The sequence below is a fragment of the Nycticebus coucang genome, chromosome 9 (assembly GCF_027406575.1).
Source record: "Nycticebus coucang isolate mNycCou1 chromosome 9, mNycCou1.pri, whole genome shotgun sequence".
Classification (NCBI taxonomy): domain Eukaryota; kingdom Metazoa; phylum Chordata; class Mammalia; order Primates; family Lorisidae; genus Nycticebus; species Nycticebus coucang.
The window spans coordinates 83,511,486-83,530,734 of record NC_069788.1 but is presented as its reverse complement, the minus strand read 5'-3'; the positions used below and the strand labels follow the sequence as shown (position 1 = coordinate 83,530,734).

At 42.7% G+C, this 19,249-nt stretch overlaps 1 protein-coding gene and 1 long non-coding RNA gene across 2 annotated transcripts in view; both read left to right on the top strand.

The window, feature by feature from the left end:
* Window positions 1–13,548, top strand: part of YY1 (YY1 transcription factor) — a 44,225-nt gene extending 30,677 nt beyond the window's left edge. Inside the window, exons 3-5 of the mRNA XM_053601673.1 lie at window positions 5,340–5,400; window positions 7,020–7,178; window positions 8,493–13,548. Coding sequence (XP_053457648.1) covers window positions 5,340–5,400; window positions 7,020–7,178; window positions 8,493–8,675 — 403 coding nt within the window. The 3' untranslated portion in view covers window positions 8,676–13,548. The remainder of the gene's footprint in view (window positions 1–5,339; window positions 5,401–7,019; window positions 7,179–8,492) is intronic.
* The window catches only part of LOC128593584 (uncharacterized), a 66,443-nt gene that overhangs the window by 38,732 nt on the left and 8,462 nt on the right, over window positions 1–19,249 (top strand). The window lies entirely within an intron of this gene.

The following is a 19,249-nucleotide window of genomic DNA, read 5'->3' as shown; positions in this document are numbered from 1 at the left end:
GTTATTATGGGAATATATTCTTCATCTTTATTTGAACAAGAAACTTCTGTGGTTGGGTACCTGACTCCACCATATATATATATTGGGACTCCACCATATATATATATGTAATACATTGAGGGGTGTTTTTCTACTAGTGCCATGATTTCTCTAGTCCCTCAGTCCTTTAGTCAAAAAGGATGGTTTGGAGCACCAGAACCCATCGGGTTAAGCACAAAGTACCATGATATTTTTCAAGAATGAACTCATTTTTAGCTCTAACCTTAACCCTAATCCTTGCCCTAACTCTAATCCTAAACCTTACCCTCACCCTAACACATTTACCCTATCTACAACCACCTCTAAAAGAAAATAAAAGAATGAACTTGTTTTTAGTGAGGCCTATTTCACCTTATAGCCAGTAGTAATAACAGCTATCATTTCCCAAGAGCTTAACATACATCATCTCTTTTAATCCTCATAGCTGGAAAGTAAGTTGCATTATCTTTTTACAGAATAAGAAACCAAGGCTGAGAAGTTAAGTAGTTTGCTCAAGGTCATGCAGCTAGTAGAAATCAGCTCCAAGTCACACATCCCATGCTGTCTTGTCCATAATGTCTATGCTGTTGTCATCATTGTCTCTGGGTTCAAAGGATCTTTGTAAAGTATCACAGTTGGTAAAAGGGAAACTCAAATTTAGATTTTAGTCTTTACTAAACACCTTTACTAAAAATGACCTTTTCATTGTTCACATTCAATTAAAATGTAAAATTCACCAATATATATTGCTGCATTTGCCATTCAGTAGTGAAGGAGGAGGATATTTCCAAGGACTACACACATTTTGAAAATGACATTTTAAGAAAAATCTATAATAAATTAAAAGTTTGGTAAGTGGTGCATGAGATTATCATCTTTTGTATATATTTGAAATTTTCCATGATAAATGTCTTTTCAGTAAATTGAATTCCTAGGATTAAATCTACGAAAACATGGGGGGAGGATCCTCCTTAATTCAGGTTTATTAAGATAAAATTTATATAAAATTCACCTCTTGGCTCGGTGCCCATAGCTCAGTGAGTAAGGCGCTGGCCACATATACCAATGCTGTGGCGGGGGTTCAAACCCAGCCCAGGCCAACTAAACAACAATGACAACTGCAACAAAAAATAGCCAGGCGTTGTGACAGGCGCCTATAAACTATAGTCCCAGCTACTTGGGAGGCTGAGGCAAGAGAATCGCTTAAGCCCAGGAATTTGAGGTTGCTGTGAGCTGTGACGCAACAGCACTCTACCGAGGGTGACATAGTGAAACTCTGTCTCAAAAAAAAAATTCACCTCTTTAGGTACGTACCATTTTATTAATTTGGGCTAACACAGTCATGTAGCCATCTCCACTGTCAGCACATAGAACATTTCAGTGGAACCATCAAAGTATAAACTTTCTTAATTGGAAAGATTAGGACTTAGTACAGATTAGTTCTTAATGTACATTTAAAAATTATTAATATTTGAGCGAAATAGAAACCTTTCATATGAATGAATTACTCTTGTTTTTCATACTGATGTAACCTCCAGGTGGCGCAGTGGCACCAAAGTTCTGTTCTACCAGAACTTAAGAGCAAAACTCCAGTCAAGTCCAATAGAGTTTTTTAAAAAATAGTGACACTCTAGGATTTATTAGTATTTAAGATAACAAAGATTAAATCAGAGCCTTGTTTGCTAACTGATGTGATAGTACAGATTGAGTGTCACTTATCTGAAATGCGTGGGACCATATTTCACATTTGGGAATATTTGCGTATACATGCAACAAGCTATCATGAGAGTGGGGAACCAGTCTAAACATGAAATTAATTTTGTGTATGAAACAGTGTTTTAACTATCTTTTGACTATAGCCTATCACATGAGGGTTGGTGTGAAATTTTCCGTTTGTGATGTCAAACTGGTGGTCAAGTAGTTTCAGATTTTGAAGCATTTGGGATTTTACATTTTTAGATTAGGAATGTTCAATCTATAATCTATTTATAAGAAAGAAAAAACTAGTATCTATAGGGTTTGGGTGAGGGAGGATACCAGTCTGAAAATGTTCTCTTAGAATTTAAAGTAGAAATTGTCAAGTATAATCTTGAACAGACTCCATAGAGATGAGTAATAGCTACCAGATATATTGTTCTCCTGTACTCTTCCAAGGCATAGAAAATTTAGTCAGATGATTTCATGAGTTCAGGTTTCATAAAATAATGTGAATCCAGATAATCCTTTTCCCAGGTCATAGGAAGGAGGACATTGTTTGGGCCTTTGTTAACTTAAACATGACAGAAGTAATCACTTTTTAAAAAAGACGTAATCTTTTATAAATGAGTTCTGACTATAAAGAATCATTGGCTTATTTGTTCATTAAATAAGAACCCTCAGGCCTGGCCCAGTGGCTCATGCCTGTAATCCTAGCACTCTGGGAGGCCAGGTGGGTGGGCCAGGTGCTTGAGTTCAGTAGTTTGAGACCAACCTGAACAAGAGCAAGATCCCATCTCTACTAAGAATAGAAAAACTGAGGCAAGAGGATCTCTTGAGCTCAAAAGTTTGAGGTTGCTGTGAGCTATGATGCCATGGCACTCTGTCCAGGGCAACAGAATGAGACTGTCCCAAATTAAAAAATATATATGAACCCTCATGGAGGGGTACGAGATGGCAATGCTAAGGAAAAAAATGTTTCAGGGCAGTGCCTGTGGCTCAAAGGAGTAGGGTGCCGGCCCTATATGCCAGAGGTGGTGGGTCCAAACCCAGCCCCGGCCAAAAAAGTGCAAAAAAAAGGGGTGGGGAGGGGACAAAAAAATGTTTCAGAGATATAAATCATCTTCTCTAGTTCCTATTTAATTTATCACCCCTCCGCCACACATAAATCTATAGGTAGTATTTGGGAAGGTTTTTGGTTTTTGTTTCATTGTAATTTTTATTTTTTATTTATTTATTTTTTTTGAGACAGAGTCTCAAGTTGTTGCCCTCGATAGAGTGCTGTGGTGCCATAGCTCACAGCAAACTCAAACTCGGGCTCAAGCAATTCTCTTGCCTCAGTTTTTCTATTTTTAGTGGAGAATGGGGTCTTGCTTTAGCTCAGGCTGGTCTTGAATTCACGAGCTCAGATAATCCACCCGCCTCGGCCTCCTGGAGTGCTAGGATTACAGGCAGGAGCCACCACACCTGGCCTGGGGAGAAGGTTTTGACAGAAGGCCCGAGGTTGGTTCAAAAGAAATAGCAGATAGGTAAGTTACCAAATCAGCAGGCCCTCGAGATAGCAATTTCACACAGGGCTCCCCCAGGCGGTGCCCACATTACCATGACTCTTGTTACTCATAAAGTAAGTTAATGCTAAGGGAAAAGTGTTCATTAAACTGTTAGTGAAGTTTTAGAGAGTTTATAAGAAATTTGGACAAGTCAGCCTTAAGATACTGCTTTGTGTCTCACTTATTATGGAATTTGGAAATGTGTGAGCTTCTAAAACAATGACCAAAAGTAGGAATAGACCTCTCTATCAAAATAAATGATCTTATTTTTAGGAAAAAATAATCTCCCACCCCCAACCAAAAGTTAATGCTATTATGACAAGTAGAGTACCTGGTGTCCCCACCAGTTCACTAGGGACTCCTTCTCAAAGTAACCAGTGCTAATGGTTTATTATGTTGCTTCGAGATAAATTTTATACTTAATGTATATAAATCTTCATTTAAAAGGACTATTCTGTACCTTTTAAAATGACTTTTTTTGAGGCAATCTTTTTGTTTTTTTTTTTTTTTTTTTTAGACAGAGCCTCAAGCTCTTGCCCTGGGTAGAGTGCTGTTGCATCATAGCTCACAGCAACCTCAAACTCCTGGGCTCAAGCAAGTCTCCTGTCTCCGCCTCCCAAGTAGCTGGGACTACAGGCGCCCACCACAACACCCAGCTATTTTTTCGTTCCAGCTGTCGTTGTTGGCGGGCCCGGGCTGGATTCCAACCCGCCAGCTCAGGTGTATGTGGTGGTGCCTTAGCCGCTTGAGCCACAGGCGCCGAGCCTTGAGGCAGAGTCTTACTCTGTCACCCTGGGTAAGAGTACTGTGGTGTCATCATAGCTCACAGCAACCTAAAACTCCTGGGCTCAAGTGATCCTCTTGCCTCCGTTCCCAAGTAGCTGGGCCTACAGATGCCCGCCACAATGCCCAGCTAATTTTTTCTATTTTTAGTAGACATGGGGTCTTGCTCTCAGGCTGGTCTTAAATTCCTGAGTTCAAGCAATGCTTACCTTTGCCTCCCAGAGTGCTAGGATTACAGGCATGAGCCACTGCACTCAGCCAAATGACATATATTTTTTATTTATTTATTTTTTTTTAGAGACAAAGAGTCTCACTATATCGCCCTCAGTAGAGTGCTATGGCGTCACAGCTCACAGCAACCTCCAACTCTTGGGCTTAAGTGATTCTCTTGCCTCAGCCTCCCAAGTAGCTGGGACTGCAGGCACCCGCCACAACTCCCGACTATATTTTGGTTGTAGTTGGCATTGTTGTTTGGCAGGCCCAGGCTGGATTCAAACCTGCTAGCTCCGATGTATATGGCTGGCACCCTAGCCGCTGAGCTACAGGCACCAAGCCCAAATGATACATATTTTAAATTTTTGTTATTACTTTTAAGAGATAGGCTCTTGCTGTGTTGACCAGGCTAGAGTGCAGTGGCTGTTCACAAGTGCAGTCATGGCACACTATGCCTGAAACTCCTGGCTGAAGCAATCCTGCTTTAGCTTCTGGGATAGCTCAGCCTCTGGTGTGCCACCACGCCTGGCTAAAATGATAGATTTTAACCATCATTTGTATCCATATAAAATGGACCCATATTTGACCTACTTTGTGCTTTTTTTTTTGAGCATACAGAAATGTATATTTTTAAGACACTTTGAGTGTTCTCTTCATAAGGCACCTTTATTATCACAGTAGCTGCTTTGGGATACCTATACTCTGCCTCTTGCTATATTTGTTTGTGGTTGTCTGGGCTGTTGATCTTTGTATTTTTTAGAGTTTGGAGGAAAGAGCAGGTATTTGAGTCACAAAGATTGCAGTTCTTTTGCAAGCTGTACCAGCTATGAGACTGTAGGCAGCAACTCACCCTTTCTGAGCTTCATCACCCTTATCTATAAAGTGGGGAGGATGCATCACAGTCATTGGCACTCGGTGAGTGTCAGTTGTCCATCCTTTCTCCTTTATGGAAACATACTATAATTTTAGTTTTGGTACCTAATAAGGAAAGCATTTTAGGAACTTCATGATTTATACCAGTTAAATCTACCCACTCCTACAAATCTATCTGTCTGTTGTTTTTTTTTTTCTTTTGATAAGAATGAAGCCAAGGAAAATTAAAGAAGACGATGCTCCAAGAACAATAGCTTGCCCTCATAAAGTAAGTAATGCTAGGGGAAAAGTGTTCATTAAACTATTAGTGAAGTTTTAGAGAGTTTATAAGAAATTTGGACACATCAGCCTTAAGATACTGCTTTGTGTCTCACTCTTAGATCATAGGCTTATTGTGGAATTTGGAAATTATTTTGGATGTTGCTAGAGTAAGCCTATTAATAGACTTCATAATTTCCTTCACAATTTTTTTTATATACTTGACCCTGTCAATTGTGCATTATTATTGTGGTACTTAATTGTTTTCAAATGTAGGAAGTCTTTAAAATAAAACGGTAACCTGAAAAGTACTTTGTGGTATTAGGTGGGGTCTATTTTCAGACTTACTTGGATGTAAAACTAAGAGAAAAATGAAGTATCATGTAGGTACAGAGAAATAAAAGGGGAGAAATTATGAATGGAATAAATAATTTTTTTAAATCAACTATTGGAGAAAGATGAATTTAGTTTCTTGATACTGCCCCATAATGACTATGCATTCACAAGTTCTTTGTGTTCTTTTTTAAGCTTTTAATGTGCAGATTTTGAAAAGTAATGATTTCCACTAGGACCAAAGATAAGCGTTTGAAAACAGTTAAGCCTTAAGTGCCTGTCATCTCTTCAGCTTGTCCTGTATACTTCTTAAATTAAAATTTTTTTTAAGTTTTCTTTGAGTTCTAACAGACACATAAGAACTGTACATATTTATGGGGTAAAGTGTGATTTTCGATGCATATATATATATATATATATATAGTATACCAATTAAATATTTTAAAATTCCATTTTCTAAATGGGAACTCAACCTAGAGGCCAAGGTGAAAAAACTGTGGCTCCCCATCATGCCTGTAAAGCTGTCCAGTGGTGATTTTTGTGCTGTCCTTCTGTCATGCTGTCTTATCATTTCCCATTCACCCCATTATTGGGCAACAACTGCAGAAGAAATTGTTAAGGATATGCTTTTCTCGAGCACCACACATCCATCTGCCTCCCCCCTCCCCCGTCCCCTTGCACTGGTATCAATTTGCCTGCTTCTTCCTTTTCCTAGTGTCTCACAAAATAAATTTCTTCTGTAGTTGCCATTCCTTGGAGACCCTCTTGCTTCTTTCTCTGTCAAGAAGGGGAAAGAGGCAAAGAGAGAAGAGGGAACAGTAGGCGATGGAGAATGACAGCCCATTGTTGCAGCACAGAATATGGGGCCCACCAAAGGTAGTGGTGGACTACCGTCATTTTAACTCCATTTATTTATCAGTGCTTCTGTTACTTCATTTTGGGGGACATAGTTGGGTGAGGTGGCTGTGGTGTAACTAGAAGCCAGGGTGTTGGGTTCTACTCCCAGTTTGGCTACTACTAGTAGTGTGACCTTGGGCAAGTCTACTTAAAGACATCTCTAAGCCTCAGTTTCCTCATCTGTAAAACAAGGGTTTGCATTAAATGATAAGTACTTTTCCACTGTCTGTTTTTGTCTTAAATTAATAAATGTTCTATTGTAATACTAAGTAAAATTTAAGCAGGGGTTGGAGGTGGGGAGGTTGTTTTGTTTAAATAAGTCAGTAAAGGCTATTAAGTGATTGAATCCTTTCTGACAGTTTGCGATGTGAACCACTAAGCTTCTTTCTCTGTTTTAAGGGCTGCACAAAGATGTTCAGGGATAACTCTGCCATGAGAAAACATCTGCACACCCACGGTCCCAGAGTCCACGTCTGTGCAGAATGTGGCAAAGCTTTTGTTGAGAGCTCAAAACTAAAACGACACCAACTGGTTCATACTGGAGAGAAGCCCTTTCAGGTAGAGCCAGTTCCTTCTCCCCTTCTCACTGACCTTGCCCTTCTAAACACAGCAGGTATAGGCAGTTTGAGAACACAGGAGGTGCCAGCCCAGAGAGTCGGGGTCTTAGAATTGCTCCTTAATGAAAAATAGAAGTGGTCTTCTGCTGAGTCACAAGGAAAGGTTGCCCAGCCTCTTGACCTCAAGTATAATCCATGGTACTAGATACAGAGCGTATCAGTGTTTGTAGAGCACACTTTATGCCAAGGAGAAAAACAGGATTGTTCAGAAGCACACTTAAATCAGTTAGGATTGAAGTAATTTATTTTTGGTGGTTAGTAGCATATTGGGTTACTAATTGTTAGACATTTCTAAAATTTTATTTTTCGAGATTAAGTATCAGTAATATGTTATCTCATTTTAAGAAGCACATCATTAGGTTCTCTTTAGAAACTCCTTAATCATTTGTGTTTTACTAGGGACTTAAACCAATATTTAGAATAATTCTTATTTTACCATTGTGTTTAAAAGATTTAGGAGATGGCTGGTGTGATGGCTCATGCCTGTAATCCTAGCACTCTGGGAAGCCAAGGCAGGTGGATTGCTTGAGTTCAGGAGTTCAAGACCAGTCTGAGCAAGAGCAAGATCTCATCTCTACTAAAAATAGAAAAAATAGCTGGGCATTGTGGCGGGTGCCTGTAATCCCAGCTACTGGGGAGGCTGAGGCAAGAGGATCACTTGAGCCTAGGAATTTCAGGTTGCTGTGAGCTATGTGATGCCACAGTACTCTACCCAGGGTGACAGAGTGAGACTATCTCAGAAAATAAAATTAGGCTTGGTGCCTGTAGCTCAAGCAGCTAAGGCACCAGCCACCTACACCAGAGCTGGCAGGTTCGAATCCATCCCAGGCCTGCCAAAACAACAAAGACAATTACAATCAAAAAATAGCCGGCTGTTGTGGCAGGCGTCTGTAGTCCCAGCTACTTGGGAGGCTGAGGCAAGAGAATCACTTAAGCCCAGGAGTTGGAGGTTGCTGTGAGCTGTGATACCACGGTACTCTACCCAGGGGTGACAACTTGAGGCTCTGTCTCAAAAAAAAAAAAAAAAAAAAAAAAAAAGAAAAGAAAATTAAATAAATAAATAATAAAAGATTCAGGAGGGCTATCCATGGGTTTTAGGGTTGTCCAACATGGCAGAGTTAAGAGATCCCTGGCCACTAATTCTAGAATATATCTAGAAAGTTTGCTAAGGGCAGGGAGCCAACGTGTTTGGTACTGACTCCTGGGGTCTGGTCAGAGTTTCTGCATGGGTTGATCTATGGTCTTTCCTCAACAGTGCACATTCGAAGGCTGTGGGAAACGCTTTTCACTGGACTTCAATTTGCGCACACATGTGCGAATCCATACTGGAGACAGGCCCTATGTGTGCCCCTTCGATGGTTGTAATAAGAAGTTTGCTCAGTCAACTAACCTGAAATCTCACATCTTAACACATGCTAAGGCCAAAAACAACCAGTGAAAAGAAGAGAGAGAAGACCCTTCTTGACCACGGGAAGCATCTTCCAGAGTGTGATTGGGAATAAATATGCCTCTCCTTTGTATATTATTTCTAGGAAGAATTTTAAAAATGAATCCTACACACCTAAGGGACATGTTTTGATAAAGTAGTAAAAATTAAAAAAAAAACTTTAATAAGATGACATTGCTAAGATGCTCTATCTTGCTCTGTAATCTCGTTTCAAAAACACGGTGTTTTTGTAAAGTGTGGTCCCAACAGGAGGACAATTCATGAACTTCGCATCAAAAGACAATTCTTTATACAACAGTGCTAAAAATGGGACTTCTTTTCACGTTCTTATAAATATGAAGCTCACCTGTTGCTTACAATTTTTTTAATTTTGTATTTTCCAAGTGTGCATATTGTACACTTTTTGGGGATATGCTTAGTAATGCTATGTGTGATTTTTCTGGAGGTTGATAACTTTGCTTGCAGTAGATTTTCTTTAAAAGAATGGGCAGTTACATGCATACTTCAAAAGTATTTTCCTGTAAAAAAAGTTATATAGGTTTTGTTTGCTATCTTAATTTTGGTTGTATTCTTTGATGTTAACACATTTTGTATAATTGTATCGTATAGCTGTATTGAATCATGTAGTATCAAATATTAGATGTGATTTAATAGTGTTAATCAATTTAAACCCATTTTAGTCACTTTTTTTTCCAAAAAATACTGCCAGATGCTGATGTTCAGTGTAATTTCTTTGCCTGTTCAGTTACAGAAAGTGGTGCTCAGTTGTAGAATGTATTGTACCTTTTAACACCTGATGTGTACATCCCATGTAACAGAAAGGGCAACAATAAAATAGCAATCCTAAAGAAAGAATATGGCAGAAAAAGATCTGTAAGCACAGTCTTATTTTCTTTTGTTGTCCAGAATACTTATAATTCTTGAGCCTCCCAGAAATTGGAAGCTAAATAAAGCAACTCAAGTTTCCTTTATTTTGCACTCAATTACAGTGATTTGTGATTAAAGCGATGCATGACTATTTTAATACTTCCTATATGTCCTGAATTCTGAAAGTGAATAAGTAACAGGCATCTCAAGTTAAGGAGCTACCTCAGAGTACCCCATACCAGGCCATTGGTGGTAGGATGTGATTTTAACCTGTACCTGCAAGTGTGTGGGTGAAGCATCTGTGTCTTGGCCTGAGTGCCTCCCAAGGTAAGGTGTTAGCTGGCAATGGGGGAGCACAGAGGGAAGACCAGGCCTTTCCATCACCTGGGCTGCTTTCAGAGGGAGCTCCAGGGGTCCTTAGCTTGTTTAACAGGAAATGATTACGGTTGTTGGTTATTTGGATTGAGAGCCTTTGTTCCTCCATCTGGTGGAGACCTTATTAAATGCTACACAAATATGGCAGTTGAGCGCCAGTAGCTTAATTTCATGCTTCTAAATGGATACTGGGTGCAGATTATTAGGAAGCTGTGCTCAATGAGTACTTTATCTCTCATATTGTGACCTCTTAAATATACGATTATAATTTTGGACTTTACTTAGGGTCAAATATCAGATTTACCGAATATTTTATAAAATACCATGATACAGCAAATTCCATTTATTTAAAATGCAAACATGCTAAGTGTCTTTTGTGCTATGTATGCTTGACTCCACAAGTTAAATGACTCCACAAGTTAAATGACAGACTACTAATACCAGATTTATTTACAAAATGGCCAGAATACCATCAGCTCAGACAGGTAGCCTGATCTCTTACAGCTTCTCCATTGGTCCTGTACAGGTGGATGGGTGACCTAACAACAGTGACCCTATGGCTCTGTGGAATTTTGAAGTGCCTTTTGAATCATGAATGAAAAATACAACTTGAGGCTCTTTTTCTATTTGTCCAGAATCTGTTGTCCATTAGTAGTTTGATGGAACAGAGTTAATCAGAAGACCCCAGGTATTCTCTGCATATGCCAGGCTTTGCTATATCTGGCATTCAGGAGAGAGGTAAGCCCATGGTAGAGATCCCCTCACAGATATACGCCCCAATGAGAACATGGGATTAGCTGACAAGACTTGGGCAAAGGATTCCCTGCCCACTGTCAGGTTGAGCAGTCTAGGTGTGGCTGTACTGAAATGCTATTCCAGTTGGTTCCTGTATTGGGTACAGAGCCATATTGCCCTTGCCCAGCATTATGCTGCACTGATGCCTGGCACTGTTCTCAGGACCTTGCCCAAGGGCCCACAGCAGAGCATATCTGTGCTGTGGAGAAGTCCTGCCAGCAGCCCTGGGAGCCATGCCATGACTTGCAGGAGCCAGGCTCCTGGTGGAAGGAGGCCTCTCTTCCTCTGTGCCTTGATCCCTTGGGGGATGCCTTTGGTCATCTCTTCCGTCCCTTTGTGTCTCTGAGTGGAATAGTCATCACTCCCTGGACTCTTTCTCTGTTCACATGTCTTCTCAGTCTGCAGAGTTAACTTCTGTTAAGGAGTTTAATCTGGGATTCAAAGCAAACGATGTTCCTTGTTCACATAGCACTCTGAATTTCCATCAGTTAGTCTAGGAAACTAATAAATGAGCAACACTATAAAAAGTAGAGGTAGTTTTCACTGGGGGTTAGCTTAAACCCATTTGCTTGTGTTTAGAATTTATAATTTTGCTAAAGATATAATGTACTAAAATTTGAAATGTTCTAACAGTGAGTTCTTTGTCTTGAGGATTAATTTATAAGTAAGACTGATAGACATATTTTCTTACATCTGAGCAGAAATAAATGCATGTTTCTAGCATATGTAATATAATAACTCCAGAGGATAAGTTTACACTTAAGGAAGATGTTGTTTTCTATTTTTGAATCCATTATTTCCACCCTTTTTGGTAGTAGGGTTAGGAAGGGGGAACAAAATATTTGTATAAAGAACTGTCACCCCAGAGTGACATTTATTTTCCAGAACTCATGCTGTTGGTTTCATATGGTGTTTATGTGCTTTGCCTAGACTCAAGACCTGAAGGTCTGGGGAAAATCGAGATTTTTTTTCTATTTGGTTTAATGTACAAGTTCTTCTAAATGTCCTTTATTTTGCTAAATAATACCTCTTAGTGAACAGTTTGGCATTGCCTGCCCATGTTTCTAAGCAGAGTTCAAGTTCATTTATTTACAAATAGGTAAGTCACTTCAGTCAGCAAGAAACCTGTCAAGTTGTTTGAGAGTTGTTAACATAGGTTTGTTGCTACCCATTATCAGTTGTTTGCACTCTGCCTGACAAAACCCACTTACTTTACTGTTCCTCAGATCTCAGACCTAAAATAAGTTTTTTGAATTAGAAACCTAGTAATTCTGTCAACCCCTATCCCCACTACAGGCAGAAAGAAGCGATCACTTCCTTTGTGACTGACTCCTGTGTAATTTGCAATCAGCCATGGCTTAGGACCTCCGTATTAAATCTTTACTGCCGTAAGTTACTTCTATTTTCTTGACATCTAACCACCAGTGGGAGCAAAGATCCCAGATTCCAAAACTAGTATGAGCAGAAGCTGCTCACAGTTGTATACTTGATGGCATGCTGGTACCATGAAGCCTTCTCTGCTGGCCTGCCTCAGCTCCTTGACTGTCACTGGATTGCCTTAGACTTCTGGCCATGGAGGACATTTGTGTCCCTTTGTTCCAGCTTCCTTAGCATTTGTGTGATTGTAGTGCTGCTTCAGAATTCAGGCCCAGAAGGTCCTTGCAGGTGCATGCCACCCAAACTTTTAACCTTGACGTGGGGGAAGAATCTGAAACTCAAAGCTGTACTTTCTTGCACTTCCAGTCATGCACTTCATAGCCTGCTCTTTTGACTTTACAGAAGGGATCCTATGCCCTCGGAATCACTCTTAACCTGCACAGCAGCATTTGGCTGCTGGCTAGGTGTCATTCACTTTAAATTAGAGACCTTTGGTTTATCTTGTTACTGCTCAGACTGGGTACAGATTCCCTGGTTACCTGAGGTGGTTTACGTACAGGTCCCTCAGACGCGGCATCAGTTAAAAGGGCTGGCCTTGCCCACAGAAGGGCAGATCCAGGACTAAGGCTTTCTGGCACCTGCCCGAGGCCTGAATGGTCAGTATGGTGCTAGAGAGGATCTTTAAGCTAGGACCGGTTGGAGACGTGGTGGAAAAGGGATGGGTGGTGTGTTACTGAAGTATATTAGTACTCCTTAGAAAAACTGGAAGGGAATGTTGAAGTACATTGGCATGAGGTCAGCAGGCAAATAAAACCTCCCACAAACTGGGTGCATGCCTATGCCAAATGGAGGGCTCTGACTATGCTGGGCATCCTAGCCAGCCCTGATGGTTCCAGTTAGTATTCTGGGAGTCTGCAGAGGGTGAGTATGGCGGTATCTCATTCATCTGAAGCACAAAGTGACAAGTTTGATTAAATTGATCGCTCTTCATCAGACAGCCACTGTAAACCATTGGGGTATTGGTAAGAGCATTTTGCTATGGTCTGTTCTGTTTGTTGCATACATTATGGAGGGGGAAAGGGCATCAATACCAAACAGGAAAGCCTTTTCTCCAATATCCATACCTGTTAATGAGGCTCTGTTATCTCCAGGTGATGAGAAAAACTATGTTTTTATTCACTTTCCGATAACTTCTATAGGCCCTGGCTCAAGGACTTCGCATTGTGTCTCATGTACATCTTTTTTGTTAAGTGTTCTTCGCCATTTTTGGAATTGTCCTTGGTTTTTCCTTAGCTCATAGGTCATAGACACAAATATTATAGTGTTTAAGGCATCCGCATCAAGCGTCAGATGGCTTTGCATCCAGAAAAACATTGATAACTCAGTTTGAAGCACCAAGCATGTGTAACATGGCTCTATAAAATATAATAAATGCATAATGTTAAGCTTTTTAATGCCTGTGGTTCTTTGTTCCTCACTCCTCTAAGCCACCTTTTTTTTTGTCCTTCATTACTTGTTAAACCCAGCAATAAGCCTGCCTGGTCTGAGAGTACCTGAACTACCCATAGGGAGATCCTTGTGGCTTTCCTTCTCACGCAGGAATGGAAACTCAAGATTTAGATTCAGTCCCACACCTGTAAGAAATGCTTTCTTAACATAACCTTCCAGCTCTAAGATGGACTGGTAAGCCAGAAGGAGTTTTAAGGAGGACCTCACACACTTTGCAGAAAGCACAGCTCAAATGAAATTCCCAGGCAGCTGAGCCTGTCATCTGTGTCAGCCCCAGAAGCTCCAGAGCCAAAAAGAAAAGCTTACTAGGATGGAGTCTAGTAAGAACTAGATGATATACACGGTGTCCGAAAAGTTGCCCCATATAGTTGCCATACCTAGGGGAAATGGGAAATTGTAGCTAAATGTACCTTTCTTTATAAAGTACTCACTACAAGATTATTCTCTTTATTGGCCACCTCTTTATGAAATTTTATAATGAATATTGTAAAGGTACATTTAGCTACAATTTTCCTTATATATGGAGACTTTGGGACACCCCGTGTATTGAGAGCTGCTTAGGATTTAGCCAAAATCACAATGCAAAACAGCATTTTCCTCCCCTGAATGGGGCTCTTGTATTTGAGATGCTGCAGAGTAAGGTTCTTTATTAATACATGTGATTTTTTTTTTTTTTGCTAGTGATAGAAGGCACCACCGACAAAATATTGCTGAAGTGACGCTTCTAGGCTTACATGAGCTCAGTAAGGCCAAGTGAAGGCCCGGGGTAGAGTAGAGCTCTGCTGAGGAAAAGCCATGGTGAAAAATTGCACTTTGATACATTTTAGATGGAAAGGAACTGAGAGCTCTGAAATTGTTTTCTGTAGATAACCCTTTGGGAACCAAGATAGCATTATCGCCAGGTTGTGGGTGAGGAAACAAGTTTAGGGGTTTATTTGCAAAAGTCAAGGCCTACCTGGCTTCCTCTATAGTCTGCTTGCCACTAACCCCATCTCCAACCCCCTCTGAAAGCAGCACGTGGTTCACAGGCCTTTCTGTCCTACCTGGATACGGTTCCTGGGCTTGGAAGGAGCCCTCAGGGTCTCCCCACGGCACACCTGCCTCTTAGCTCCTCCTGGCCCCAGCTACTCCTGTTGGGCTGTGGAGACGTCACCCCTTGTGAATGTCTTCTAACGGGGTTCTCACCACTGCATTCTAACCTGCAGTGGCTCACCATTTTCTGTTAGAGAAAAAAAAAAATCTAAAGTTTTTCCCGCCCTCTTGCAGTTTTAATTTCCAAAGTTTTCCTATCCTGAATTCACTGGTTCACTCACTGTTTTAGGCACTAATGGCAATGCCCCAGTAGCACTTGCATTACATCTTGCAGAGGAGATGCCATCAGATGAAACATAGATAATGGGTAAGTGAATAAAGCAGAGTGGGGCTGGAGAGGAAGGAGGTAGGACAAGTCCGAGCAGATCTGTGTGCCTGGCTTCCTCCTGCGCATTCTCACATGTCTCAGCCCCATCTGCTCTCTGGCCCTGAATGCTGCCCATCCTTCCCCTTCCCCTCCCTCTGCCCCCCACTTGACAGGAGCTGCTCCTCACCCCTTAAGACCCTCTCCAGGTGCTTCCTTCCCACACTGAAGTTCCCCAGTTCATCCCCTAGGCTGCTGTGTCCACACTGGACAGCCCCAGGGCCTCCCAGACAACTGCTAGGTGGCCTGAAGGTGCAGCCATGCTAGGGCCAGCCTGGGAAAACCTTGGCCACTGGGGAGGCTGTGGACTGGCAATGCAAGGGAGGCAGTGCCAAGAAATCCCTTAACCTCAGTGCCTACAGCACAGACCTGGTACCAGGTACACTACAGGTAGCAGAGTGGGCGGGGAGCACTTGTCTCAAGGAAGGTAGCTCAAGGTCTCAAGGAAAAGGGGACCAGATTGGAAAGGCCTGGAGAAGTGGGCCAGACTGATGTGCTGGGGATTGTGGGCATGTAAGCACTTCGCCTTCCTCACCAGCACAGCACATTAAGTGGATTAAGTTCACACCCCCTGGCCTTCTTGGAGATAAAAGAGGTTGGGGAGATGAGAGGCACTCGCTGTCACCACATTAAAAGCAGCTCACCATGTTACCCCTTGTCTTGTGTCCTACTGCAGAGGATGTCCTCACCATCCATGGAGACACTGAAGCCAGAATTCTCAAACTTATCATTGACCCCAACTTTATGAGCATCATTATAGCCTGCATGGTATCAGCTGGTCTAGCAGACCATGGTTGGGAAGGGCTTGAGTACAATGCCATTCCAGAGTGTCTCAGTGGGAAGCAGGGTACAAGTGAGTACCAGAAGGTTGATGTTCCCAGTGGTCCTGGGATAGGTAGAGCCATAGGGGAGGGAGCCAGGCTGAGCAGGGGTGCCTAGGGACATATCTGCCTTTCTGGCCAGGGTGGACACTGGCCTCTCCAGGCCTTTCTCAGTCCCCTGGGAGGTGGGCTCTGGAGCCAGCATTATGTCTGCCTCCTGGTGGGCAGCTGGATGCCATGCCATCGGGGATGACTGGGTCCTGATCCTGTCCTCTCTTCTCTCTAGGTCCCTCTCTTGGGCTTGAACTGGTGCCCCAGGGATATCTGTCATTCGTAGCTACAGAGCTTGGCCCATTTGCTACCTGGAGCCTAGGAAGGTGGCCCACACTGATCCTGCTGCAGGGGAAGGATGGCACGGCAGTGAGGGCTCCAGCCCCAGCACCAAGTGGCTGTGTGACAGTGCGCAGGGGCCCTTCCCCACTGGCATCCTTGTAAAATGGGGGTACTGGCACCGACCTTGTAGGGCTGTTGAAAGGATGAAAGGGCTGGTGTGCAAAGGGCTGAGCCATTGTCCCTACAGTCACAAGGTGCTTTTTATTTTATGAGAAACCCCTCACACTAAGGGGCAGGCTTATGTTGGGCATGGCCCAAGGAGGCTCATGCTTCATTTGCTTGGTGCACCGGAAGTCCAAAGGGATCAAAGGGGAGGGAAGCCAGTGTGTATAAGACTCAAAGTAAGCACTAGAGCAGACAGGGTCAGGCCAGCCTTGGCACAGGAGAAATAGGTAAAAAATAGTCTCTCACATTTAGATTCAAAGTTTCTTCCAAACTGCTGCAGGAGGAGGGGGATACTGCTTTGCCAGGATTCTGAGCCAAGGCCTTGAGCTCCACCCAGAACCCTTTTGCCCCCCCCACCCAAGCCTGCCTCCTAACCTCCTGTGTAGTCTTTAAAGCAGGCATCCTCAAACTTTTTAAACAGGGTACCAGTTCACTGTCCTTCAGACCATTGGAGGGCCGGACTATAGTTTAAAAAAAAAAAAACTGAACAAATTCCTATGCACACAGCACATCTCTTATTTTGAAGTAAAAAAACAAAACAGGAACAAATACAATCACACCGCCTCATGTGGCCAGCAGTTTAAGGACCCCTGCTTTAGCAGGAATCCGACACTACCTTGGCTAAAACCTCCCAATGGCCTCTGGAGAGGACAAAATAAACTCCCAATGTTGCATAGCAGCTTATGATACATTTGGATGCAAATGAAGAAGCCAAAGAAGAGTGCATTAAGTAAGGGGGAAGTAAGTGACCAGCCTAATGAGGCCAGGCTGGCTCAGTGGCTCACCAAAGCTACAGTTTCTCCCACTACCCCTCCAGGCTTTCTGTCCCTTTTCAGAGCAAGGTCAGAGATCAGAGGTCAAGAGTGTCACAGGTACATTCACCTGTTTTACCAAGCTTCCTCAGAAGCCCTGGCCCCTGACTTTTGCTTTTATTTCACTGACCAAATCCAAGACACATAGCTACCTCTAGCTGCAAGAAAGCCTGGGAAGGTAAGTATTTTTATTTGTGCATACTGAAGCCCTGAACAAATTGAGGTTCTAATCTAAAAAATGGTCAGGGTATATGTGAAGTTGGCACTTTGAAGGAGCTGCAATGTGGCCTGGCCTGATGGCCCCCTCCAACTTCTGTCTCTTGCTGTCCTTCAGGCCCCTACAGAGAGCCAGCTGCCCTCCTTCCATTCCTCCTACCTCCAGGCCTGCTCTCTCAGCTACAGCCTCACTCTTCCCTGTGCCCCACCAGCTACTGCTTTTCTGCTGACTCTGCTCAGTCATCTCCCAACCAAACTGGAAAAGCAAATCAAGTACCATTCATCCAATGAAATGCTGTACAACTATTAACAAGAACTTGGACAATTCAAACACACTAATAAAGAAAGATCCTGGGCGGCGCCTGTGGCTCAGTGGGTAGGGCGCCGGCCGCATATACCAAGGGTGGCGGGTTCAAACCTGACCCCAGCTGAACTGCAACCAAAAAATAACTGGGTGTTGTGACAGGCGCCTATAGTCCCAGCTACTCGGGAGGCTGAGGCAAGAGAATCGCCTAAGCCCAGGAGTAGGAGGTTGCTGTGAGCTGTGACGCTACAGCACTCTTCCAAGTGAAACTCTGTCTCTACAAAAAAAAAAACAAATAAACAAAGATCCCTGTGTGGGTTGAATTGTGTTCCCCCCAAAGATATGTGGAAGTCCTGAGCTCAAGTAACTGTGAATTTGACCTTACTTGGAAACTGGATCTTTGTAGATGTTTTTAGTTAGGATGAGGTCACAGCACAGTAGGTTGGGCCCTAAACCCAATATGACTGGTGTCCTCATAAAAAGGGAGGACATAGGGGCGGTGCCTGTGGCTCAAAGGAGTAGGGCACCGGCCCCATATGCCGAAGGTGGGTTCAAACCCAGCCCTGGCTAAAAACTGCAAAAAAAAAAAAAAAAAAAAGGGAGGGGAGAGGACATAGAGACATGGACTACAGGGCGGTCAGGTGAAGTAGGCAATGTTTGGAGTGATCTGTCCATAAACCAAGGGATAGCTGCCACTAGGAGCAGGAAGATGCAAAAAATGGTTTGTCCCTCACCTCAGAGCGCTCAGAAGTAATGAATGCCTGGGTTTGGTCCTACGAGACTTGGAGAAAATAAATTTCTATTGTTTTAGCCACATAATTTGTGGTATTTTGTTATAGCAATCCTAGAAAACAAATACAATCTCCAAGATAATTGTCAAGTGAAGAAGAGAACAGTCAGTACCTGGGCTGTTTTGTGGGGACATTGATGTCCCCACATGCTAGGGCTTGCCTGGGAGGTATCAGGGCTTGTCTGGGACTCTGGAGGATCAGCTGGCTTGGGAGCAGGTAGGGTTTTCCTCTTAACTGCACAGCCTAGGTTCTATTTATATATTTTTTTTTACCACTTTCATATATTAATTATTCCAAATTCATCAATCAGGGAGAAAATGAAATATAAATGTATTTTAAAAATCCTCTGTTCCAGGTGGCGCCTGTGGCTCAGTGTATAGGGCGCCAGCCCCATATACGAGGGTAGCAGGTTCAAACTTGGCCCTGGCCAAACTGCAACAAAAAAATAGCTGGGTGGCGGCGCCTGTGGCTCAAAGGAGTAGGGCACTGGACAGAGGTGGCAGGTTCAAACTCAGCCCTGGCCAAATACTGAAAAAAAAAAAAAAAAAAAAAAAAATAGCCAGTGTTGTGGTGGGCACCTGTAGTCCCAGCTATTCGGCAGGCTGAGGCAAGAGAATCACCTAAGCCCAGGAGTTGGAGGTTGCTGTGAGCTGTGATGCCACAACACTCTAGCAAGGCAATACA